This window comes from Lithobates pipiens, unplaced genomic scaffold (genome assembly GCF_037356315.1).
Source record: "Lithobates pipiens isolate NorthernLeopardFrog02 unplaced genomic scaffold, aLitPip1_a1.2 Scaffold_1, whole genome shotgun sequence".
Classification (NCBI taxonomy): Eukaryota; Metazoa; Chordata; class Amphibia; order Anura; family Ranidae; genus Lithobates; species Lithobates pipiens.
In genome coordinates, this window is record NW_027507685.1 from 119,729,367 (window position 1) to 119,750,894 (window position 21,528).

General features: G+C 46.0%; 1 protein-coding gene across 2 annotated transcripts in view; it reads right to left on the minus strand.

Moving 5' to 3' along the window:
- The window catches only part of PRPF4 (pre-mRNA splicing tri-snRNP complex factor PRPF4), a 74,763-nt gene that overhangs the window by 23,238 nt on the left and 29,997 nt on the right, over window positions 1-21,528 (minus strand). For both annotated transcript variants that reach the window (XM_077475069.1, XM_077475080.1), the window contains exons 6-8: window positions 15,420-15,513; window positions 15,202-15,296; window positions 9,569-9,627 (exon numbers count right to left, since the gene is read on the minus strand). In XM_077475069.1, the coding sequence (XP_077331195.1) occupies window positions 9,569-9,627; window positions 15,202-15,296; window positions 15,420-15,513 (248 nt within the window). The remainder of the gene's footprint in view (window positions 1-9,568; window positions 9,628-15,201; window positions 15,297-15,419; window positions 15,514-21,528) is intronic.

A 21,528-nucleotide genomic window follows, 5' to 3' on the forward strand; every position in this document is an offset into this window, starting at 1 on the left:
ACATCCTCCACTAATTCTGAGGCGGAAGAAACTCTCAGGAGAAGATCGTCTAGGTAACCCACGATCGCGATCCCGCGTTGTCGCAGCAATGCCAATACTGGAGCCAGTACTTTGGTAAAGACTCGGGGGGCTGATGCCAGGCCAAAGGGAAGAGCCACAAACTAGTAAGGGGCATCCCCGACTGCCAAACGCAGAAACTTTTGATGCCGAAGGCATATGGGTATGTGCAGGTAGGCATCCTGAATGTCCAAGGACGTCAGGAAGTTCCCTTGATGGAGTACAGCGACTACTGAGCGAACTGATTCCATTCTGAACCTCTGCACTTTTACAAAGTGATTGAGGGCTTTCAAGTCCAAGATTGGACGTACCCCTTCCTTCTTGGGAACCACAAACAGATTTGAGTAGAACCCCTGGAAGCGTTCCGAGTCTGGAACTGGTACAATCACCCCCTGATTCAGCAAGTGCCTTACTGCCCCTAGCAGGGCCTCCCGGCGAACCGGGGACGTGGGTATGCTGGAGGGGAAGAATCTGTTTGGCGGCCAAGAGAGAAACTATCTTGTAACCTGTGGAAATTAGATCGCAGACCCATTGGTCTGATAACCGGGAGGTCCAACGGGCTGCAAGCTCCCGAAGACGACCCCCCCACCCGAGACACGGGTTGGGGGCAAACCTTCATGCGGTAGCCCTTTTGTTCGCAGGCTTGCGGTTCCAGGGATGCTTCTGACCGTCCGTGGGCGACGAAAAATCCGCTTGTGAGCGGAAAAAGGAGGGCCCTTGCCTGCGGCGTGGCTCCTTAGCCTTCCTGGCCTGTGGGAGTAGTGTACTCTTACCACCTGTGGCATTTTTAATAATGTCATCCAACAAGGCTCCAAAGAGCCGTTTGCCAAGGAAGGGAAAATCTGTCAGGGCTTTCTTGGATGCCAGGTCAGCGGACCAGCATTTCAGCCAAATAAGGCGCCTCAGCACCACGGCTGACACTGAGGCCCTGGATAGCAGAGGGAGAGTATCCAGGGCCACAAACGTACTTAAGGCAATGCACTAGTTGGTCTGCTTTCCTCAAAGGGGTAATGCACCACCAAGTTTTTGGGGACCGAAAAAGTCAGTTGCGGGTGAACCCATTCCCTGTAGATGAATTTGTCAAAATAAGTCAAATACGGGAACACCTTAGGTGAACGTGCTGGCTTGTGGGACCCAAAAGGGACCAGTAATCAGCAGAGGAATTCGCTGGCTCCTGAATCTTCAGGGTATCACGCAAAGCTGTGATAAGTGCTCCAACAAGTGCCTTGTCGTGCCCGGACCCAGACGGGGGGAATCATCCTCACTGTCCGAATGGTCCTGGTCAGCCACGTCTGATAGGTCAAAGCAGGGGTCTCCAGCCGCAGCAGGGCCCGAGTCTGCATCAGAGCTTTCCCCACAGGAAGGGGGGGGAGGGCAGGGACCTCTTTCGTGCACCTTTCCTGCCTCTTCTGCCTTTACATCTTAGCAACATAGGAGTCCAGGAACACCATCAGGGTGTCCATGCGCACAGCACTAACCGCAGGTGACTTGGTTGCTATAGCCTGGATTTCGAGGGAAGAAACACGAGTTTCTGAAGCCATGCTGACCCTATCCTGTCTGCCACCTGCAAGGGGACTTAGGACAGTGAGGGTCCCACCCTCATGCTGCCGCCGCGTGGGGGGGGGGGGGGGTGGGGTGCTTAGCGCTAGGCTCACCACCCTGGGGCGTTCTGTGAATGCCAACAATAGTGCCTGTAATCCCTAGGAGGTTCCCAGGTGCAGAGAGGAGAAAATACTGTGCCAGCAGCAGCAGCAGCAGCAGCTCTAACAGCGGTGCAACGATCTGCATTAACAGCTTCAGCGTTCAAGCACACAGCCATCCAGTGTCCCTCACACACAGGGGATACAGGAAGTAACAAGAGCCAGCACATTGCATGCTGTCACAAGAGGCCAGCGGTGAAGAAAGCATTCAGGCTTTCACAAAATGGCTGCCAATGTAATCAATAGGAATCTTAGGGAACATGGCTGCTGAAGCTCGCCATGGGAATCTATAGCTTTCCCAAATCCAAGATGGCCGCTGGAACGGCGCCACGCGGTGAATAGAGCAAAAATAAAAACGAGCTGTTTGCTGACAGACAGACAACCTCCACAAAACTGCTTTTTTGGGACCCCAGACCTGGACCAGGACTGACAGCAATCGCACAGAGCCACCACAGGTGAGAAACAGGGTCCCACACACACACACACCGCCCGCAGTGCATGCAGACATACCCCTCAGAGGGGGAAGGGAGGGGTGATAGGGACTTGGGAGAGAAGATAAGGAGGTGAGGTGGCCCCCGAATCGACCCCCCCCAGGGAACGCCCAGCTGCTCCCCCCACCAAAGCAGGGAGAGCCGTACGTATCAGTCCTTAAGAGCTGGGAGACATTCCATCACAGACCTACGCCTGCGCAGTTACAGGGTAGCTGCTAGTCCGGTATACTGTCATCCAGACATCAGTAGCCCGGTCATATGTATACCCCGGAGCATTAAAGCTCACCGACCACCTCTGGAGCATGAGGTATGTCGTGGCCTGCCGAGCCGTAGCTGCGGCCTGCTCACGTTCGATGGCCGGAATGGGGGGACTACAAGGATTTCATTAACCAGCCTGGCACCTAGCCAGCAGTTGATAGAAGATCTCAGGATCTCTCATCTTGCACAAAAAGCAGCAAACCTGAAGTAAAAAAATGGACAGAGAGGCCCACAGGGTTTCCTAGGTTATTCTCCTTGCTAGGCAAAATAAAAACTGAAGCTGCTAGCAGCAGGAGGAGGGTTTAAAGTTCTGTGTATCGTGCAACAATTTTGCCTAGTTTCTCCTAATGGCAGGCTATACAATCCATGTAGTTACAGAGAGGAGCTGTGTCGGTCAGTGAATATAAGAGAAAAAAGTTGACTTATCTGTATATTCCATATCTGACACCAATATTCATAGACCCTGGATTGTAGGCTGCTACCTTCAGGTGACTGAATTGCTTGCTAAAAAAGCTTTGCCAATGTCCAGAGAAACAAGGACAAGAGAGGAGGGGTGGCCAGTGGCCTATACTGTACTGTACAATACTGACTATAAAAGGCAAGTAAGGATTTATTTTACCTTAAAAGTACAGTAGAGGACACCGGCTGGATATTCATAGAGCTTGGGATGACCCAAGCAATGTATCAAAAGGGTGGGCAACAACAAGATAAAAAAAAAAAAAAAAAACATATCAATGGGCCCCACGAAACAGAAAAGGGGTCAAAGACTCAACTTGGAAAGCTGCTGAAAAAAAACATATCAGGCAACCATGAAGCCCAGAGCTCTCATGGAGAATCTCAAAGAGGGGTACTTTTTTTGATCGTATGTTCAAGCATGAGACCTAAGAGAGAATCTTTCTTGGAGGAAAGTATACCTTGCTTGGTTTGTGTTCAAGATAAGGCCTGGATATTCCAGACACAGGTAGGGCTGTAGGACAGACTTGTGAAGGCTGATTACCTAACAGAAGAATCTGGATATTCATTTGGGACTTATAAGGGAGATGAATCCTTCAGAAGAAGGTCATCTAGGTACCTGGTAACCTGGATGACCAGAGTTCTTGAGAGGGCGAGCAGGGGTGCAAGCACCTTTGTAAATGCTCTGGGTGCAGGAGAAAGGACGAATGGCAGTGCAACAAGTTGGAACTGTTTGTCTCTTACTGTGAAGTGCAGAAAGAGCTCATGAGGTAGGTAAATGGTAATATGGAGGTAGGCATATTGAACGTCTATTGATGACACATATTCTCCTAGTCTCAGAAAGGCAATAAATGACCTTCCAGATTCCAAATACCTCAGTCTGGATTTTGATACCATGAACAGGGATTGAGCAGAATCCTCTGCAGCTGTCCTCCAGAGGAACCAGAACAACTACTCCTGGGGACAAGAGATTCTTCAGGGCAGTTTGTAAATCAGATTGATACAAGGATAGTGGTGCGCTGTACTAAAGGATGTATGAATTTACAATAGTTGTGTCCTGTATAGACATGTAGAGGTGAAATCCCAGTGAAGCCAACAGAGGTGGCCAAGGTAGGTATAGTATAGGGTCAGTAGTGTGTATACAGGTAAGTAAATAGCAGCTAATAGCACATCTGTATATATCAGATATATGACAAAAATAAAATATAATATCGTAATTATCATATGGTCTCTTGGGTCAGTAAATTGGCATACACAACAATACATACAGGTAAAAATAATTCATAAAAGTTGGTGGTATTTTGTGGTGATAATATGTGCCAGAAATTAATATGTAGAAAAATAAATAAAGAGATAATACAATTTTGTTTAGGAATAGGCAAAAAGGTGCGATAGTGCTGAGAGCCGAGTCCAAATAAAAGGAAGCACAATTAAATAATCGTCTAAACCGACGGATGAATATCTTTATCAAATGTCCATGTAAAAGTGCATACAGTGAAATAAAGTGCTAAATATACAAAATCGCATAAAGTGCAGAAAGACCGTGCAGCGATTATATAAAAAAGAAAAATCGCATAAAACCTAGGTGGATATAAAAACAAAAAATCGCATAAAATATGAATAAACTACAGGTGTAAATAAATTGCTGGGTATTCATCAATGCAATGGGTGATAGTTAAGGTGATCCAACGAAGTTCAGTGGGGTGACGTAATTTTCCGTGTGATCCTAGATGATCAATTTATGGATGTCCCCTTACCTTACTGCTGTAAGGTTACAGCATATATTAGATGTATCTTTAGGTGTCCCTGGAGCCCTTTTTCCCTTTATGGATCCTAATACGGCAATTCCTGTTTGGCGTCCCTCTCTTGTTCTTTATAAGGTACGTGGCCTCTTTAAGAGTCACTTTTGGGTATTCGCCATAGGTGGTCTCATGCCGAGTAACATATATGTTGAATTAAAACATAAAGGAAGGATGCCCCATAGTGTAGTATTTCAGTGCAGTATTTATTATGGAAATAAAACTTAAATTCAGGTACTCACAAACATAGGATAAAAAGCAGGCAGTGCAAAAACGAGCAGCAAGCTCGACCAGCGTCACGTCCGGTAGCGGTATTCCCTCTTGGGATGAAGCACCGGGGACCTCAGCCAAAAAAAAAAAAAAAAATCAGTGAATCTCTGACTAACTGGATCTCCCGATCCAGGGACAACGGAGATTTGTCCCGCTTTGTCATAATCTCCTTCTGCAGAAATCTGGTGTGGAACTGGGCATACAGTACTGCCTCAAAGGAGGCCACCATGAGTCCCAGGACGCACATGCAGAAGCAAAGCTACGACCACTTGCGGTTCATCAGCAGTTTTACCGCAGCTCCGAGAGTCTGCAGCTTGTCTGAAGGGAGAAAAACTCTCGCTTCCCTGGAGTCCAGCAGCAAGCCTAGGTACTCCAAACGCTGGGTCAGTACTACCATCCACTTCTTTAGGTTTAACAGCCACACGAATTCTTGCAGGGTCTGCATGGTGATCGCCACACCCTCCTCTAACTATGAGCCGGAAGATGCTCTCAGGAGATCGTCTAGGTATCCCACCTTGCCGCAGCAACGCCAAAACTGGAGCCAATACCTTGGTAAGGACTCGGGGGCCGATGACAAACCAAAAGGGAGAGCCACAAACTGATAGTGGGCTTCCCCAACTGCAAACAACAGAAACTTTTGATGCCGGAGGCATATGGGTATGTGCAGGTACGCATCCTGGATGTCTAAGGACGCCAGGGAGTCCCCTTGATGGAGTGCAGCGACTATTGAGCGAACTGATTCCATTCTGAACCTCTGCACTTTCACAAAGGGATTGAGGGCTTTTAGATCCAAGATTGGACGTAACCCTTCCTTCTTGGGAACTACAAACAGGTTAGAGTAGAACCCCTGGAAAGGTTCCAATTCCGTAACAGGTACAATCAGCCCGTGAGCCTGGAGAACAGGAATGCTTGAGGAGAAGAATCTGTTTGGCGGCCAAGAGAGAAACTATCTTGTAGCCTGAGGAAATCAGATCGCAGACCCATTGGTCGGACAGTCGAGAGGACCACCGGGCTGCAAACTCCCGAAGGCGACCCCCACCCGAGACATGGGTGGGGGCACACCTTCATGCGGTAGCACTTTTGTTCGCAGGCTTGAAGTTCCAGGGATGTTTCTGTCCTTATGTGGTCGTCCTGTCAGGCTGGGGACGTTTGGCCGAAGCTCCATTGCCTAAGGCGTGGCTCCTTAGCCTTCCTGGCCTGTGGGAGTAGTGTACTCTTACCACCAGTGGCATTCTTAATAATGTCACCCAAAGAGGCTCCAAAAAGCCGGTCGCCAAGGAAGGAAAGATCCATCAGGGCTTTCTTGGATGCCTGGTCAGCAGACCAGCATTTTAACCAAATCGGGTGCCTCAGCACTACTGACACTGAAGCCCTGGATAACAGGGGGAGAGTATCCAAGGCCGCATCACAAACATACTTAAGGCCTTGTACTAGTTGGTCTTCTATTTCCACGCAGACAGGAGAAGCTTGTTCTCCCAATTCGCGTCCAAAGGCACTGCGCATTCCACAGGCGACCCGGTTGCAATTGCCTGGATTTTGGGGGAAGAAACACTAGTTTCTGAAACCATGCTGACCCTACCCTGTCTGCCACCTGAAGGGGACTTAGGACAGTGACAGTACCACCCTCCTTACTGCTGCTGGCTGAGGGGCTCTTTCCCGCAGGACTCACCACACTGAGGGGTTCTGCGCTATCCAGCAGGTAGTGCCTGTAGTCTCTGTTGGCTCCCAGGTGCAGAGGAATCAGCTCTGTGTTGGTGGAACCAGCTGCTAATGGCACAGAAACCGCTCTGTAGTGTGCTCAGGGTCAAAGAAAATGGCCGCCCAGCGTCCAGTATTAGGACATAAAACACAGGGAAAATGGCCACCAGAGCACAGGAGCACATGCTGCCGCTAGAGAACACTGAAAAAACGTGTTCAGGCTTCCAGAAAATGACCGCCGGTGTCCAGTATAGGGATAATTCACAGGGAAAATGACCACCGAAGCCCAAGGGGAGCATGCTTTCCCTTGCCCACACCCAAGATGGCCGCTGATGCAAAAGCCATAAGGGACAGGGAGAAACAAACCTTCCAGGGACATGAAAAGAGGACCCAGGAAACAGCCAGCCAGTGCAACCCCCCCCCCCAGGTGAGAGCCCCCCTGGACACACACATGCCGCTCTACAGCATCCCCCACAGGGAGGGAGAGGGAGAAAGGGACAGGGAGAGAAGAGAGGGAGGCGAGGGATCTCTGAATCGACCTCCCAGGGAATGCCCAGCTGCTCAGCCCCACTGAGGCAGGGAGAGCTGTACTTACCAGTCCTGAAGAGCTGGGAGACATTCAATTACAGACCCACTCACTGATCAGTACAAGGTGGCTGCTGGCCCGGCACACTGACGCAGACATCAGTAGCCCAGTCATATGTGTGCCCCGGAGCATAAAAGCTCATGATCACCTCTGGAGCTGAGGTTTCGCCGTGGCCGAACCAGCGAGGAGCTCTGGTCTGCACACACTCGATGGCTGGACTGGGGAGACTACAAGGATAAGGGTATCCAGCCTGTCACCCAGCCAGCTGTTGATAGCAGATCACAGGATCTCTCATCTTGCGCAAAAGGCCAAGCTTCTGCAGAAAAAAAAAAAAAAAAAAAAAAAAAGAAGACGGACCGATGGGCCCGTCAGGGTTCCTAGGTCCTTCTTCACTAGGTAAAATAAAACTGATGGCTGCATGGCAGGCTGGAGGGTTGTTACCTAAGGGACCGCCCCCTGGGCGGAACTGGAAAGTTCTGTGCGTTACATAACATGTAATGCCTAGTATTCTCCTAAAGGTGGGCGTAACAACCCAATGGCTAAGAGAGGAGCTGTGTCGGTCGGTGAATATAAGAGAAATATTGATTTGATTCTAGATTTCTCTTTTGTTCACTTACTTCCCATTTTGTTAATTGATCCGGAGACGCACTCTTCCCCTCTGGCCGTTGTCTCGTCTCTTGATTGAGAGCAGTGCAGCCACTGGCTCCCGCCAAACAAATCCAATGACGCGGGTTCCGGGGGGGCGGGGGGGGGGGACCGAGTCCGGCATTTTGAGTCTAATGACGCAAATGCTGGATTCGGGAGCGCGTTCGCAAGGTAACTCCCCAGGAGAGCGTTTCTCTTAGGGGGTTATATTATGCAGAGAGGCATCGTATAACCCAGCGTCACTGGGGAAACCGAGAAGTCGAGGATCAGAGGCCACTCTGTGTAAAACGAACTACACAGTGGAGGTAAGTATGAAATGTTTGTGATCAGGAACAATCTCTCTGTACTCCCAGTCAGTCCATTCCCCTCACAGTTAGAAATATCTCCCTAAGACACACTTAACCCCTTGATCGCCCCTTAGTGTTAACCCCTTCCTTGCCAGTCTCATTTATACAGTGATCATTGGATATTTTTAGCGCTGTAATAATGTCACTGGTCCCAAAAAAGTGTCAAACGTGTCCCATCTGTCCACCGCAATGTCGCAGTCCCGCTAAAAAATGCTGATCACTGCCATTACTAGTAAAAACAAAAAATAAAAAAAAAATGCTATGAATCTATCCCCCATTTTATAGATGCTACAGCTTTTGCGCAAACCAATCAATATATGCTTATTGCGATTTTTTTTTTTACCAAAAATATGTAGCAGAATACATACTGGCCTAAACTGATGAATAAATTAGATTTTTTATATTTTTTTTGGATATGTATTATAGCAGAAAGTAAAAAAAAAAAAAAAGTTTTTTTCTTTCAAAATTGTCATTTTTGTTTTGTTTATAGTGCAACAAATAGAAGCCACAGAGGCGATCAAATACCACCAAAAGAAAGCTCTATTTGTGGGGGAAAAAAAAAGGACATCAATTTTATTTGGGTACAACGTCGCACACTCATGCAATTGTTGTTTAAAATAAAGTGCCGTAACGCAAAAAATGGCCTGGTCATGAAGGGGGTAAAACCTTCCAGTCCTTGAAGCGGGAGTCCGCCGTTTTTTTTTTTTTTTTTTAAAGCCAGCAGCTACAAATACTGCAGCTGCTGACTTTTAAAATAATGACACTTACCCGCCCAGCGCACCCGCAATGTCGGCAGCCGAAGCAGATCTCTCAATCGTCTCTCGGGTGCTGCCATTGCCATCTTGGGTATGGGAATCAGGAAGTGGAGCCTTTCGGCTTCATTTCCTGGTTCCCTACTGCGCATGCGCGAGTCGCGCTGCGCAATAAGGATGGTCCCCGCTGCCTCTGGGGTCCATGTGTTTCCCAGCAGGCAGTGGGGGACCTTCGGAAAGGGGCGTAGATTCTGCGGAAAGGGGCGTACCTTCTGCAAAATCTACGCCGGAAGTGGGTGCAGATACCTGTACTGTACAGGTACCCGCACCCTCCTCCCCCCTGAAAGGTGCCAATTGTGGCGCCGGAGGGGGGGAGGGTTCCAATGAGCGGAAGGTCCACTTTAGGGTGGACCTCCGCTTTAAGCAGATAATTTACAACACATATAAACAAAGTTTAATAATAAATTCCCGTAAATAAATGTAGTTTAGCTTCAAGATGATGCAGTATTTACCTCTTAATGTGCGCACAGGGGTGCAGTCTGGAACTGACCACAGTTTGCACAGTCCACTCCTAGGAGAGAAGATACCAGAGAAGATTATTTGCTTCATATTCAATAGATTAACATAGTCTGCTAGTCTGTATAACCAAAAAAAATAAAAAATACAACTTAAAGAGAAAGTATAGTGTTTTATGACATATTGTCTTCTTTACTTATTGTCAGGACAACCCCCCCAGCGTATGTTTAATTCTTTTAACCACTTTCAGACCGGACCATTTTGCTGGTCAATGACCAGGGGTCTTTTTACAATTTGGCACTGCGCTGCTTTAACTGGTAATTGCGCGGTCATGCATGTTGTACCCAAACAAAATTTGCGTCCTTTTCTTCCCACAAATAGAGCTTTCTTTTGATGGTATTTGATTGCCTCTGCGATTTTTATTTTTTGCGATATAAATGGAAAAAGACCGCAAATTTTGAAAAAAAATGATATTTTCTACTTTTTGTTATTAGAAAAATCCAATAAACTCAATTTTAGTCATACATTTAGGCCAAAATGTATTCAGCCACATGTCTTTGGTAAAAAAAAAAGTCAATAACTGTATATTTATTGGTTTGCGCAAAAGTTGTCACATCTACAAACTAAGGTACGTTTTCTGGAATTTACGCAGCTTTTAGTTTACGACTTCTCTTGAGGTGCTAAAATGGCAGGGCAGTACAAAATCCCCCCAAATGACCCCATTTTGGAAAGTAGACCCCTAAGGAAATTGATAAGTGGCATGTTGAGCCCATTGAATATTTAATTTTTTTGCCTCAAGCGATTGAATAATGCCAAAAAAAATTTTTTTTTAATTTTTTTACACAAAGTTGTCACTAAATGATATATTGCTCACACATGCTATGGGCATATGTGAAATGACACCCCAAAATAAATTCTGCTGCTTCTCCTGAGTACGGGGATACCACATATGTGGGACTTTTTGGGAGCCTAGCCGCGTACGGGGCCCCGAAAACCAAGCACCGCCTTCAGGCTTTCTAAGGGCGTAAATTTTTGATTTCACTTCTCACTACCCATTACAGTTTTGAAGGCCATAAAATGCCAAGATGGCACAAAACACCCACAAATGACCCCATTTTAGAAAGAAGACACCCCAAGCTATTTGCTGAGAGGCATGTTGAGTCCATGGAATATTTTATATTTTGCCACAAGTTGCGGGAAAATTACAAACTTTTTTATTTTATTTATTTTTTTCACAAAGTTGTCACTAAATGATATATTGCTCACGCATGCCATGGGCATATGTGAAATGACACCCCAAAATAAATTCTGCTGCTTCTCCTGAGTACGGGGATACCACATATGTGGGACTTTTTGGGAGCCTAGCCGCGTACGGGGCCCCGAAAACCAAGCACCGCCTTCAGGCTTTCTAAGGGCGTTACAGTTTTGAAGGCCATAAAATGCCAAGATGGCACAAACCCCCCCCAAATGACCCCATTTTGGAAAGTAGACACCCCTAAATTTAGGGGTACACTAGTGAGACTAGGTAATAAATGGCGGGTGCCCTGAAACTATAAAAAAAGAACTAACCAACCAGCGTCACCTGTAACAGTTATATGGTGATCACTGGTGAAAGGGTTAACTAGGGGACAATCAGGGGGCTTTATGCGGTAGTATATGGGGGTCCCTGGCGCTATAAAAAGCTGCGGCGAACATAAATACCTACCTGCCTAACTAGCGTCACCTGTGACACTAATACAGCGATCAGAAAAACGATCGCTTATTAGGCTGGGTTCACACTGGAGCGATGCAGGAACGCCACGAATCCGCGGCGGGTTCCCGCATCGCATGCCTCCCGGCGGCAGTTCACACTGCCCTATGCGAACTGCTGGGAGTGTCAGTGAAATGTTAATGACACCCCCAGATCAGTTCGCATATCGCAGTGCGATCTGCAAACTTGGATCGCATGGTGTGAACACCCATGGGATCCGATTCTGCTGCGGACCAAAAAAAGGGTACCGTGCGAGTTTGCGGCGGGTGCGGCGGGTGCGACACGAATTTAGCCATACTATCTGTATGGCTGAACTCAAATCGCACAGAGATCGGATGTGATTTGCACTGCAGTGCGGTGCGAATCACATCCGTTCTCATAAACCGCTGCAATGTGAACCCAGCCTTAGTGACACTGGCGACGGGGGGTGATCACGGGGTTAAACCTTTATTGGGGGGGTTAGGGGGGTACCTTAGAACTAAAGGGGGCTAACCCTAACTGCCCTAACAGTTATTACAGTCACAAATGACACCCGCCGGGTGATCAGGGGGTTAAACCTTTATTAGGTAATAAATGGCGGGTGCCCTGAAACTATAAAAAAATAACTAACCAACCAGCGTCACCTGTAACAGTTATATGGTGATCACTGGTGAAAGGGTTAACTAGGGGGCAATCAGGGGGCTTTATGCGGTAGTATATGGGGGTCCCTGGCGCTATAAAAAGCTGCGGCGAACCTAAATACCTACCTGCCTAACTAGCGTCACCTGTGACACTAATACAGCGATCAGAAAAATGATCGCTTATTAGGCTGGGTTCACACTGGAGCGATGTGGGAACGCCACGAATCCGCGGCGGGTTCCCGCATCGCATGCCTCCCAGCGGCAGTTCACACTGCCCTATGCGAACTGCTGGGAGTGTCAGTGAAATGTTAATGACACCCCCAGATCAGTTCGCATATCGCAGTGCGATCTGCAAACTCGGATCGCATGGTGTGAACACCCATGCGATCCGATTCTGCTGCGGACCAAAAAAAGGGTCCCGTGCGAATTTGCGGCGGGTGCGGCGCGAATTCAGCCATACTATCTGTATGGCTGAACTCGAATCGCACAGAGATCGGATGTGATTTGCACTGCAGTTGTACTACTGTGTAGTGTCGTGTTGGTGCAACCCACCGATCCTCTCTCCTCGGTGCCGAAACGTAAAATACCGACACAGAGGAGAGATTACATCACTTCCTCTCCTGTGTTTACATTACAGGAGAGGAAGTGATGTCACGGAGCATTTCTATTCGTCAGGAGCGATCGCGAGGGGGTGGCCATGAATGAATGGCCGCCCCCTCATCCCGGATCGCTCCCGAACGAATACCGACCGCCGCAGGCACCGGGGGGGGGTGGGGGCCCCACCCGCGGGAAGGCAGGGACGTATATATACGCCCATATGCCTGCCCGTGCCATTCTGTCGACGTATATCGTCGTGCGGCGGTCGGCAAGTGGTTAAAAAGATGAAATACTGCATATTCATATTATGCAGTCTCCTATCCATCCAGAAGATGGAGCTCCAGACTCTTCACATTTTCAACTATTTCAACTGTGTTGAAAGAAATCTACACAACTGGAATAAGTCATCATAGCAGTGACTTTTCTCATCACACTTTTCAGTAGGAAGTTTCAATCAGACAAAGGGAACTGCAAAGCAGTGCTGACACTTTAGATAACATTTTTTGTGATCTGGAAATCCTTTGTCATGAAATCTAATGAATAAAAGAAAATACAATAGAAATTACAATTTTAGCTGGTATTAGCGTGGAAATATTTTCCACTGAACTCTAAACTAGTAGGATAAAATCTATCCTTGGAAAGTATTTTACTGAAAGTAGACTGTAGTGGATTGCTTGGAAGAGACTTCCAGCAGAGGTAGTGAGTCAAACAGTAAGTGAGTTCAACTTCTTCCAGACTGCCCACTGTATACATACGTCACTACTGTTCAATACCATTAAAATTAATAACAAAAAGGGACAGTGTAAAAATAAAAAGTAAAAAAAATATATAAAAAATGTAAAGCTCCCTGTCTGAGCTCGTGCGCAGAAGCGCATGGATATATAAATCATGCCCACACATGTAAATGGTGTACAAACCACACATGTGAGGTATCGCCGTGATTGTTAGAGCAAGAGCAATAATTTTATCACCAGACCTGCTCTGTAACTCTAAACAGATGGCCTGTAAAAAAAAAAAAATGTAATGCGTCATCTATGGAATATTTTAAGTTCTGTAGTTTGTTGCTATTGCGCAATTTTAAAGGATGACAAATTAGGTATCTATTTACTTGGTGTAACATCATCTTTCACATTATACAAAAAATTTTGGCTAACTTCATGTTTTTTTTTTTTTATTCAAAAGTGTTTTTTTCCAATTGCATTTGTAAGTCCGCTGGGCAAATACGGTTCAGCATAAAATATACATATACAGCTGGGTGGGTGCTCTCTCCTTCTGAATGGAGGTTTAGGAAAGCCCTTCAGAAGGAGGGGAATCGCGCGCGTGCAGCAGCGCAATCCCGATGCATTTATGTCACCCGGACACGGCGCATCTTCGATCGGCAGGAGAGCTCTGTAATTCGGCCTTCTGATCACATGACGACCGTATTTAATCACAGCCATCATGTGATGTAAACACATAGCCGGTTGCTAGGCAATCGGCTCTGCTCTCCTCACGCGGAAGTTGTCGCTGATGAAAGGAGAGCGGATCGATGCAGCCGGCTGGTGATCAGTGAGTATGAGCTGTTTTTTACAGCTTTTTACTCACTGATCACCAGTCTAGTGTAAAACATACAGTGTAAACACACAATGTCCCCAAAACACACGTCCCCCACTAAAATCACATGTCCCAATGATTATCGGCACACATATGTCCATGATCACCTGCACACATTTGTACATCATCATTTGTGTACATATGTCCGTGATCACACAAACCAATTATTATACACTTAAATTTTTTTTTTACCAAAAACATGTAGCAGAATACATTTTGGCTTAAATGTATGACAAAATTCGATTTTATTGGATTTCTTTTAAAATAGAAAAGAAGAAAATATAGTCCCCCCCCCCCCCCCCCCAAATTTCCACTTTTTTTTGCTTATATCGCAAAAAATAAAAAACGGAGTCGTGAAAAAATACCACCAAAATAAATCTCTATTGTGCGAACAAAATGATTTAATTTGGGTACAGCGTAGCATGACTGCGCAATTGTCATTGAAAGTGCAAGAGCGCTGAAAGCTGAAAAATGGTCCGGGAAGGAAGGGAGCTAAAGTGCCCAGTATTGATGTGGTTAAAGTGGGTAAACAGTCTAAACACAGGTGGATACTCCCACAAAAGTTTAATGGAAAATACCAAAGAGTAAAAAAAAAAAAAAAAAAAAAGCAGAACTACTTGGTCTTTTTCTGCTATTACTCTATGGGGTAATAAACAAAGGGTGGCAGAGAAAAATAAAATCCTTATCCACTCTTCTAAGCTGAGAAAATGGAGCAGATGCTCTGTCCCCCTGTTAATAAGAAGTGATCTGTTGCCTGTTCTATACCGTGTCTGTGACAGACATAGCACAGACCAGTACAACTGGAGCTGCATGTAGGAGAATGTGTTAACAGAAAAATGGTTAGCTTTCATTTTAGTGCCTGCTTTAGCCCCCAATGGCAGCTTACATACTCTAAAGCAAAAACAAAGTTAAACAAACATCAGCTATACCTATTTTTGTATTGGCATAGGACTTTCACATATATAGTTGCAGCTCTTTTCAGCAAAGCTTGCAGTTTTTCTTTTTTTTTTGAGGTTCTATAAAGAATGGAATATCAGCCCTTCCACAGAAAATTTGCATTCTCACTCACCAACATGCTGTAGCCAGGAGTTTAGAATTAGGACTAAAATGACAGAATGACAACGGTCTGTCGTCTCCGATTTGGCTGCAAAAGTTGTTAAGGGACTGTAATAAAAAAAAAAATAAAAAAAAAAAAAAAAAAAAGTAGGTTAGCAGGTATTAAACTTCTTACAACACAATCTGCAACCATACTGATCAACTCTCCAACTCCAAATATAATTTGCTTACTCCAAGAGATTTGTGCAGCTCTTGTTTCTGAGAGGTCCTTGTGGATTCTGGGATATTTCGGTATTCTCGGGCAGCCTCCAGACGCTCCATCGCCCTGGAAAAAAAGGATTACAAGAAAAATTATTCTGTGAAGTACAATAAAGATTATTATCATCAAATCTAGCTTGCTATAGAGGAAACTTGTGTTAAAAAAAAAGAAAGAAAAAGAAAGCTATGACTGCTGACCTCTCCTGGAAATGCAATTTTTCAGGTGCAAAAGCAGTGCCATCATCAGGGGGTGGGTTTTGGGGCTATAGAGCAGAGTTTCTTATAGGGTGCAGTGCAGGACTTGAGTTCTGTGAGAACATATTGGAACAGTGTTCCTGTACTTTTCCCACCGCAGTTGCCGTTACCATTAGCATCCACGTCCCGCGAGCTGTGGCAGGCGGTGTGGGTGTGCAGTCCGCCTGGTGCCACACATTGGGTGCACTCCCCATCCAATCAACACTCACCCATTTAGCCACCTGCACATGCAGTTAAGGTGGAACCTGCTGTGCCCTCGAGGGGGGGGCTATATGGAGGGAAATAGAGTTCATGTCATTTTTTTTTATCAGGTTTCCCTTTCATTGATAGGGTTGATTCATACGTGATTGACTTGTATACTATATAGATAGTTTTTCGGTATTTACTACACACATTATATATATATATATATATATATATATATATATATATATATATATATATATTTGGGTTTCTGGGTATATACCTCATTACCAGATAGGTCTATAATATTACCTGACTGGATCATACACTCTATAGACCCTTCACATATATACTAAACATACGGTTGGCCTTCCTAGTACACATGTATACTACTTAGATATACACTTTTGTTGCAGCTGCAAATCATGTTGGACATTGAGGGACATCAAAATGTCACACTCTTTGGCTCCCATGTTATGTTTGCCCTCCATCTGTCCCCCCCGGTCTTTGCTGGTTCCTTACCTTCAGCTCTGGGGATAGACACACCTTGCCGCCACTAGTTGGTTTAATGGCTTTTGAGACATTGGCTCAGTCCATATGCAAGCATGGGATCTTTGTGTAAGGCGCCCCCCCCCCCCCCCCCCCCGCCATTTTTGCTGTATGGTATTTATGTTTCTGTTATACATTTCTCATTGACATTTTTATTCTGTAGATACACTGCATTTACATCTACTTCTGAAGAAGCGAGCAGCGACTTGTGAAATGCGCCAAATTATATGATGCCTGTGTATTACTGTACATCAACAATTTTAAATATATATGGATGTGGTCGCTTGGTAATGTTGTGTTCTATCACTGCCAGGTGGTTTGGCACCTCTGTTCATGCATCTCCTATATGATGAATGTTATACAATTTTAATACATTTATGAGCCAGTTAACTTTGTATACTCATTGACCTTTTTGTGCTCACCTCATTTAGTCCCACAGGCATAATTCTTCTATGTTGCATTTAATTTGGGGATGGAGGTGTGTCACTGGCAACACCAGACCATTTTCTTTAGTGCACACTGGGGGCGGTGATGGGCGGGACACTGATCCAATGGCGTGACGCGTATTATAGGAGATGGGACCTTGTAACAGTGGCCGCTGGGGGAGGAGGATGGGTGTGCCAGGATATTCAAATCCAGGATCAATTGCTTTTGGTAAGGATGCATTTGCTGGGCACTGGTGAGGATCATTTGCTGGGCACTGGTAAGTATCCATTGCTGGCCACTGATCCGGCTGCATTTGATGGGCTCTGAGGACCCTGATGTAAGGAAGGGGGCTCTCTGGGGACCCTGATGTAAAGCGTATAACTTTCTCTACTTTGCTGCTATGGGCTCTAGCCCCAGATCTTTTGTAGACCTAACAAAGCCCCTATGCAAAAGTATTAAAACTAGGATGCAAGTAGGCAGATGGTCAGAAGGCAGCCCATATTGTTTATATCAGTACAGGGGATGACATATAGCTACCCCCCCAAACCTCTTCGTAGTAAAAAGTTAGAGGTACAAAGTGAATCAAGCACTGAGGTTTTCATTAGGGCTGCAACTAACGATTATTTTCATAAATCGATTAGTTGGCCAATTATCGTTTCGATTAATTGATTAATAACCTTAAAAAAAAAAAAAAGTGGGTCAAATTGACGTTCATGTTCAACCACAGTGACAGGAAAATTTGGAAAGAATAGAAAACTTCTTGGTCAAAGGAATTTTCAGACAGTGTATGTGGTTTTTGTTCATAAATTCAAACAAAATTCTTTTATTCAGCGAATGTACAAAGATCTTTCATCTGAACATTCTCACCTGAAAATTGATCCGTGAGGCCAGCATAAGGCTCTGTATGCACCTATGCGTTTTTTTCTTTTGATCTGTTTCTGCAGTGCTTTTTGCTGTGACTTTTGATTTTTGCGCACGTGATTTTACTGCGTTTTTTGCACTTTTTTTGGGGCAGATTAAAAAACACAAATTGCTGCAAAAAATGCATTACATGCTTTTCTGCAGCTTCTCCATTGAAGTATATTGAACCAAAAAAGCACAGTTTTGCGTTAAAAGTCCCTGACCCTTTCCAAATATGCAGCGGCTGAAAAAAGCACAGATGTGAACATGTCCCATAGGAAACCATGTAAATGAACTGTACTGCGTTTCTGCAAAAAGCACCAATAAACATATAGATGTGAACCAGGTCTAAGACGTTTAGTAACATAATGGGGTTAAAAAGACTAAAAGTAGCCCTTTATAGTACAAAAAAAAGCAGATAATCACTACTGGAAGTTTTTTTTTTTTACTGTAGAACAGTGAAAATAATATTTCTTGATCATACATCACGGGACACAGGAGCTTCATTACATAGTGGGTTATATAGGCACCTCTGGTGATTGGACACTGGCTAACCCCCAATTAAGGAGAATTCCTCCCCTATATAACCCCTCCCATATGGGAGGCACCTCAGTTTTTTCGCCAGTGTCTAAGGTGGTTGGTCACGTAAAACATGTGCTATGAAGAAAGCTCTATGCAGGTCCCTGCAGGGGTCTAAGGGCTATGACAACCGGATCCATATCTCGGGCCGATATAGTACCTGGGCCTCGTCATCCGAAGAAACAAGGTTTTGCCTCTAAGTCCTCTCCTTTTGGAAGACTGGGCTCTGGGAAAACCCGACTTGGTGTACTATTTACATAGTGGCACGAAAGTTTCTAGCAGAGTCTTTTACAAGGTCCAGGTAAGAGGCTCCTCTGAGAAGGAACCCAAAAAATCCTGAAGGTTGGCACAACTCTGCCCACCGTGATGGGTGAAGGCTGGAATCTGTCTGTTTTCAGCAGTTCTTAAGAGAAGTTAATCCTATATAAATCATATATTATGGATTTCTTCATGTGAGTAGTTGAATGCCTTACCTGGTTTCCGGTACTAGAGGGAGTAAGAGCAGCCCGATGCATACTTACATGCCTTTTAAGTATACACGCTCAGTGAAGCCAGTCTTCGGATGGCTCACATCTTCCACTGCAGACTCTGCCACAACAAGGTAAAGAGAGGTCCCACGTAGTCTGGGGGTCCCATTGCAGCTCTATAGGTGGTCCTCTTCCCCGCGCTCCCATAACAATGGAAGGGGGGGTGTGGTTGGTTTACTGCGCAGGCGCCAAAGGGGCAATTTTAAAAAGCCCAGAACGCCAGGGGGCTGTAAGTGGAGGACACAGAGCTGTGGACAGTAAGCATCCTAAGGGGTTGGATCCAGGCAAACCTAAGACACCTACTCAGCATCAGGTTGTGCAGTTTAAGCATATATGTTTATTGTGAGACTTGTAGCACAACAGTGATTGCACTTTTGTAGTAGTACCTCTGCTTTGTAGCTTAGGACTAGGTCTCCTCGTAAGAGGGTCTCAGGGGGAGGTAACAAGGGCACTGGTAAATCACCGCCTAGGTCTAGGGGTCTTAAAGATGCCTGTAGATTACCATCCCCCCTGCAAGACTAGAGCCAGCCTCACAGGATGAGTCAGTGCCCCTGTCAGGTTTTGCAGCCTCTCCTAATGTTTCAGCCCCAGCGTATGTCACTGAAGACTCCCTTAAGGCTACATTGGAGGGTTTTGAAGGGAGAATCATTAAATTAATTTCAGCTTCCCTGAAAGATAGCAGAAAAAGGGGTAGATCCCCTCCCTCTGCTGAAATTCCTCTTTCAGATGACAACTCTGACAATAAGGAGAGATCCCTATCATGGGATAGGGATCAAGAGCAGTCAGATGAATCAGAGGAAGAGGAGAGAGTCCCCTCCCAGGCACTTAGAAAGCAGGTTCAATATTATGTGATGTGAGTGTGCAATGTACAGGGATAGGGACAATTGTAGACACGCACTCAGGTTGAACTGGATGGACTGGTGTCTTTATTCAACCTAACCAACTATGAAACTATTATACTGAGTTGGTGCGTACCACTTTCAGAATGCCCGCTGCTGAGGCCGCTACATCCTCTGTTCCTTTCCTGGGGGTCAGGAAAATCCCACAGACTGCCTTTTCCTTTCCAATTCATCCCTTAATGGATAAATTGTTGTATGAGGATTGGGGACATCCCGATAAACTGTTCGCTCCTCCTAAAATGTTTTCTATGCTTTATCCTCTGGAGGAAAGTTTCACCAAGAAATGGGGGGTCCCATCTGTCGATGCGGCTGTTTCTTGCGTGAATAGAAACCTGACCTGTCCTTTGGATAATGCTCAGGTATTTAAGGATCCAACTGATAAGAAGCTGGAAACTTATTGAAAGCCTCCTTTTCCATTGCCGACGCTGTAGTGCAACCTACAGTCGCAACTGTGGGGTTGTGTCAGTTCCTCAAGGAACAGGTTAAAGAGGAAGTAAACCCTTCCAAACAACTTGGACCTATAGGTAAGCCTAGATTAAGGCTTACCTGTAGGCCCAAGCAATATCTCCTAAACCTATATGGTTTAGGAGATATTTGCCCGAAAATGGGCACCGCTGTCTACGGCGCATGCGCCGTAGACAGCGGCGCGCAGGCGCACTAAATGCGGCAAATCCAAGAATGGATTTGCCAAATTTGTCGACTCCCGTGCGCATGCGCGGGAGTGACGTCATCGCCGCTTCGCCGTATGACAGCAACGGAGCTGCGAGGCGCGACTCCCGTGCGCATGCGCGGGAGTGACGTCATCGCGGTTGCGCCGCTGTCATTGGTCAGAGCTGCGAGACGCCACCAGCAAGATGGACGCGGCGGACTACAGGGATCAGCGGCGACTTCGCTGGCTCCTGTGTCAGGTAAGTGACACATAATGAGCTACTATGCGATGCATAGTAGTCCATTATGCTTTACCTTTGCAGGGAAAAAAAGAGGAAGTAAACCCATCAGGGTTTACTTCCTCTTTAAGCAGATGCTTGGCCTACTTCCCAGTGAGGAAGTGGAGAATTATGCAGAAATACCTCAAATTCTGTGTTTTATGATTGATGCGATTTTGGATTCTGTTCAGCAAGCATCTCGTTTGTCTCTCCTGTTGGTACACATGCGAAGGGCCCTATGGCTAAAAAATTGGGCAGCTGAGCTGTCGTGTAAAAAATATTTGACTGGGTTCCCGTTTAAAGGGGAACGCTTATTTGGGGAGGAATTGGATAAATTCGTCCAAAAGATTACAGGGGGTAAATCTACTCTCCTACCAATCAAAAAGAACAAACGTCCATCATTTAGGCGTTCTCTTTCTCCCGGAGCATCTAGCTCTAAGCAGTGGCAACGGCCTTCACAACCTCCCTTGAGAGGAAAGGCCCAAGGTCACGCCCAGGGGCAGAAAAAGACTTGGGGGCGAAAGCCTGCCAAGCAGAGCCTAAAAGCTTCCTTGTGAAGGGGCGCCTCCACTCGGCCGAGTGGGGGGGAGGCTCCTGCAATTTGCAGAAGCCTGGCGGGAAGAGATTCTTGACAAGTGGGTAACCTCCTCAATATCCCTGGGCTACAAGCTAGAGTTCCAGGAGATCCCACCTTCTCGCTTCCTAAGGTCAAGGATCCCCAAGGATCCAGTAAAGCAAAAAACGCAACTTCTGGCCTTAAATCACTTGCTATCCCAGGGGGTGATAGTGGACGTGGACCCAAAAGAACAGAGTTCAGGCTTTTACTCAAATCTCTTCA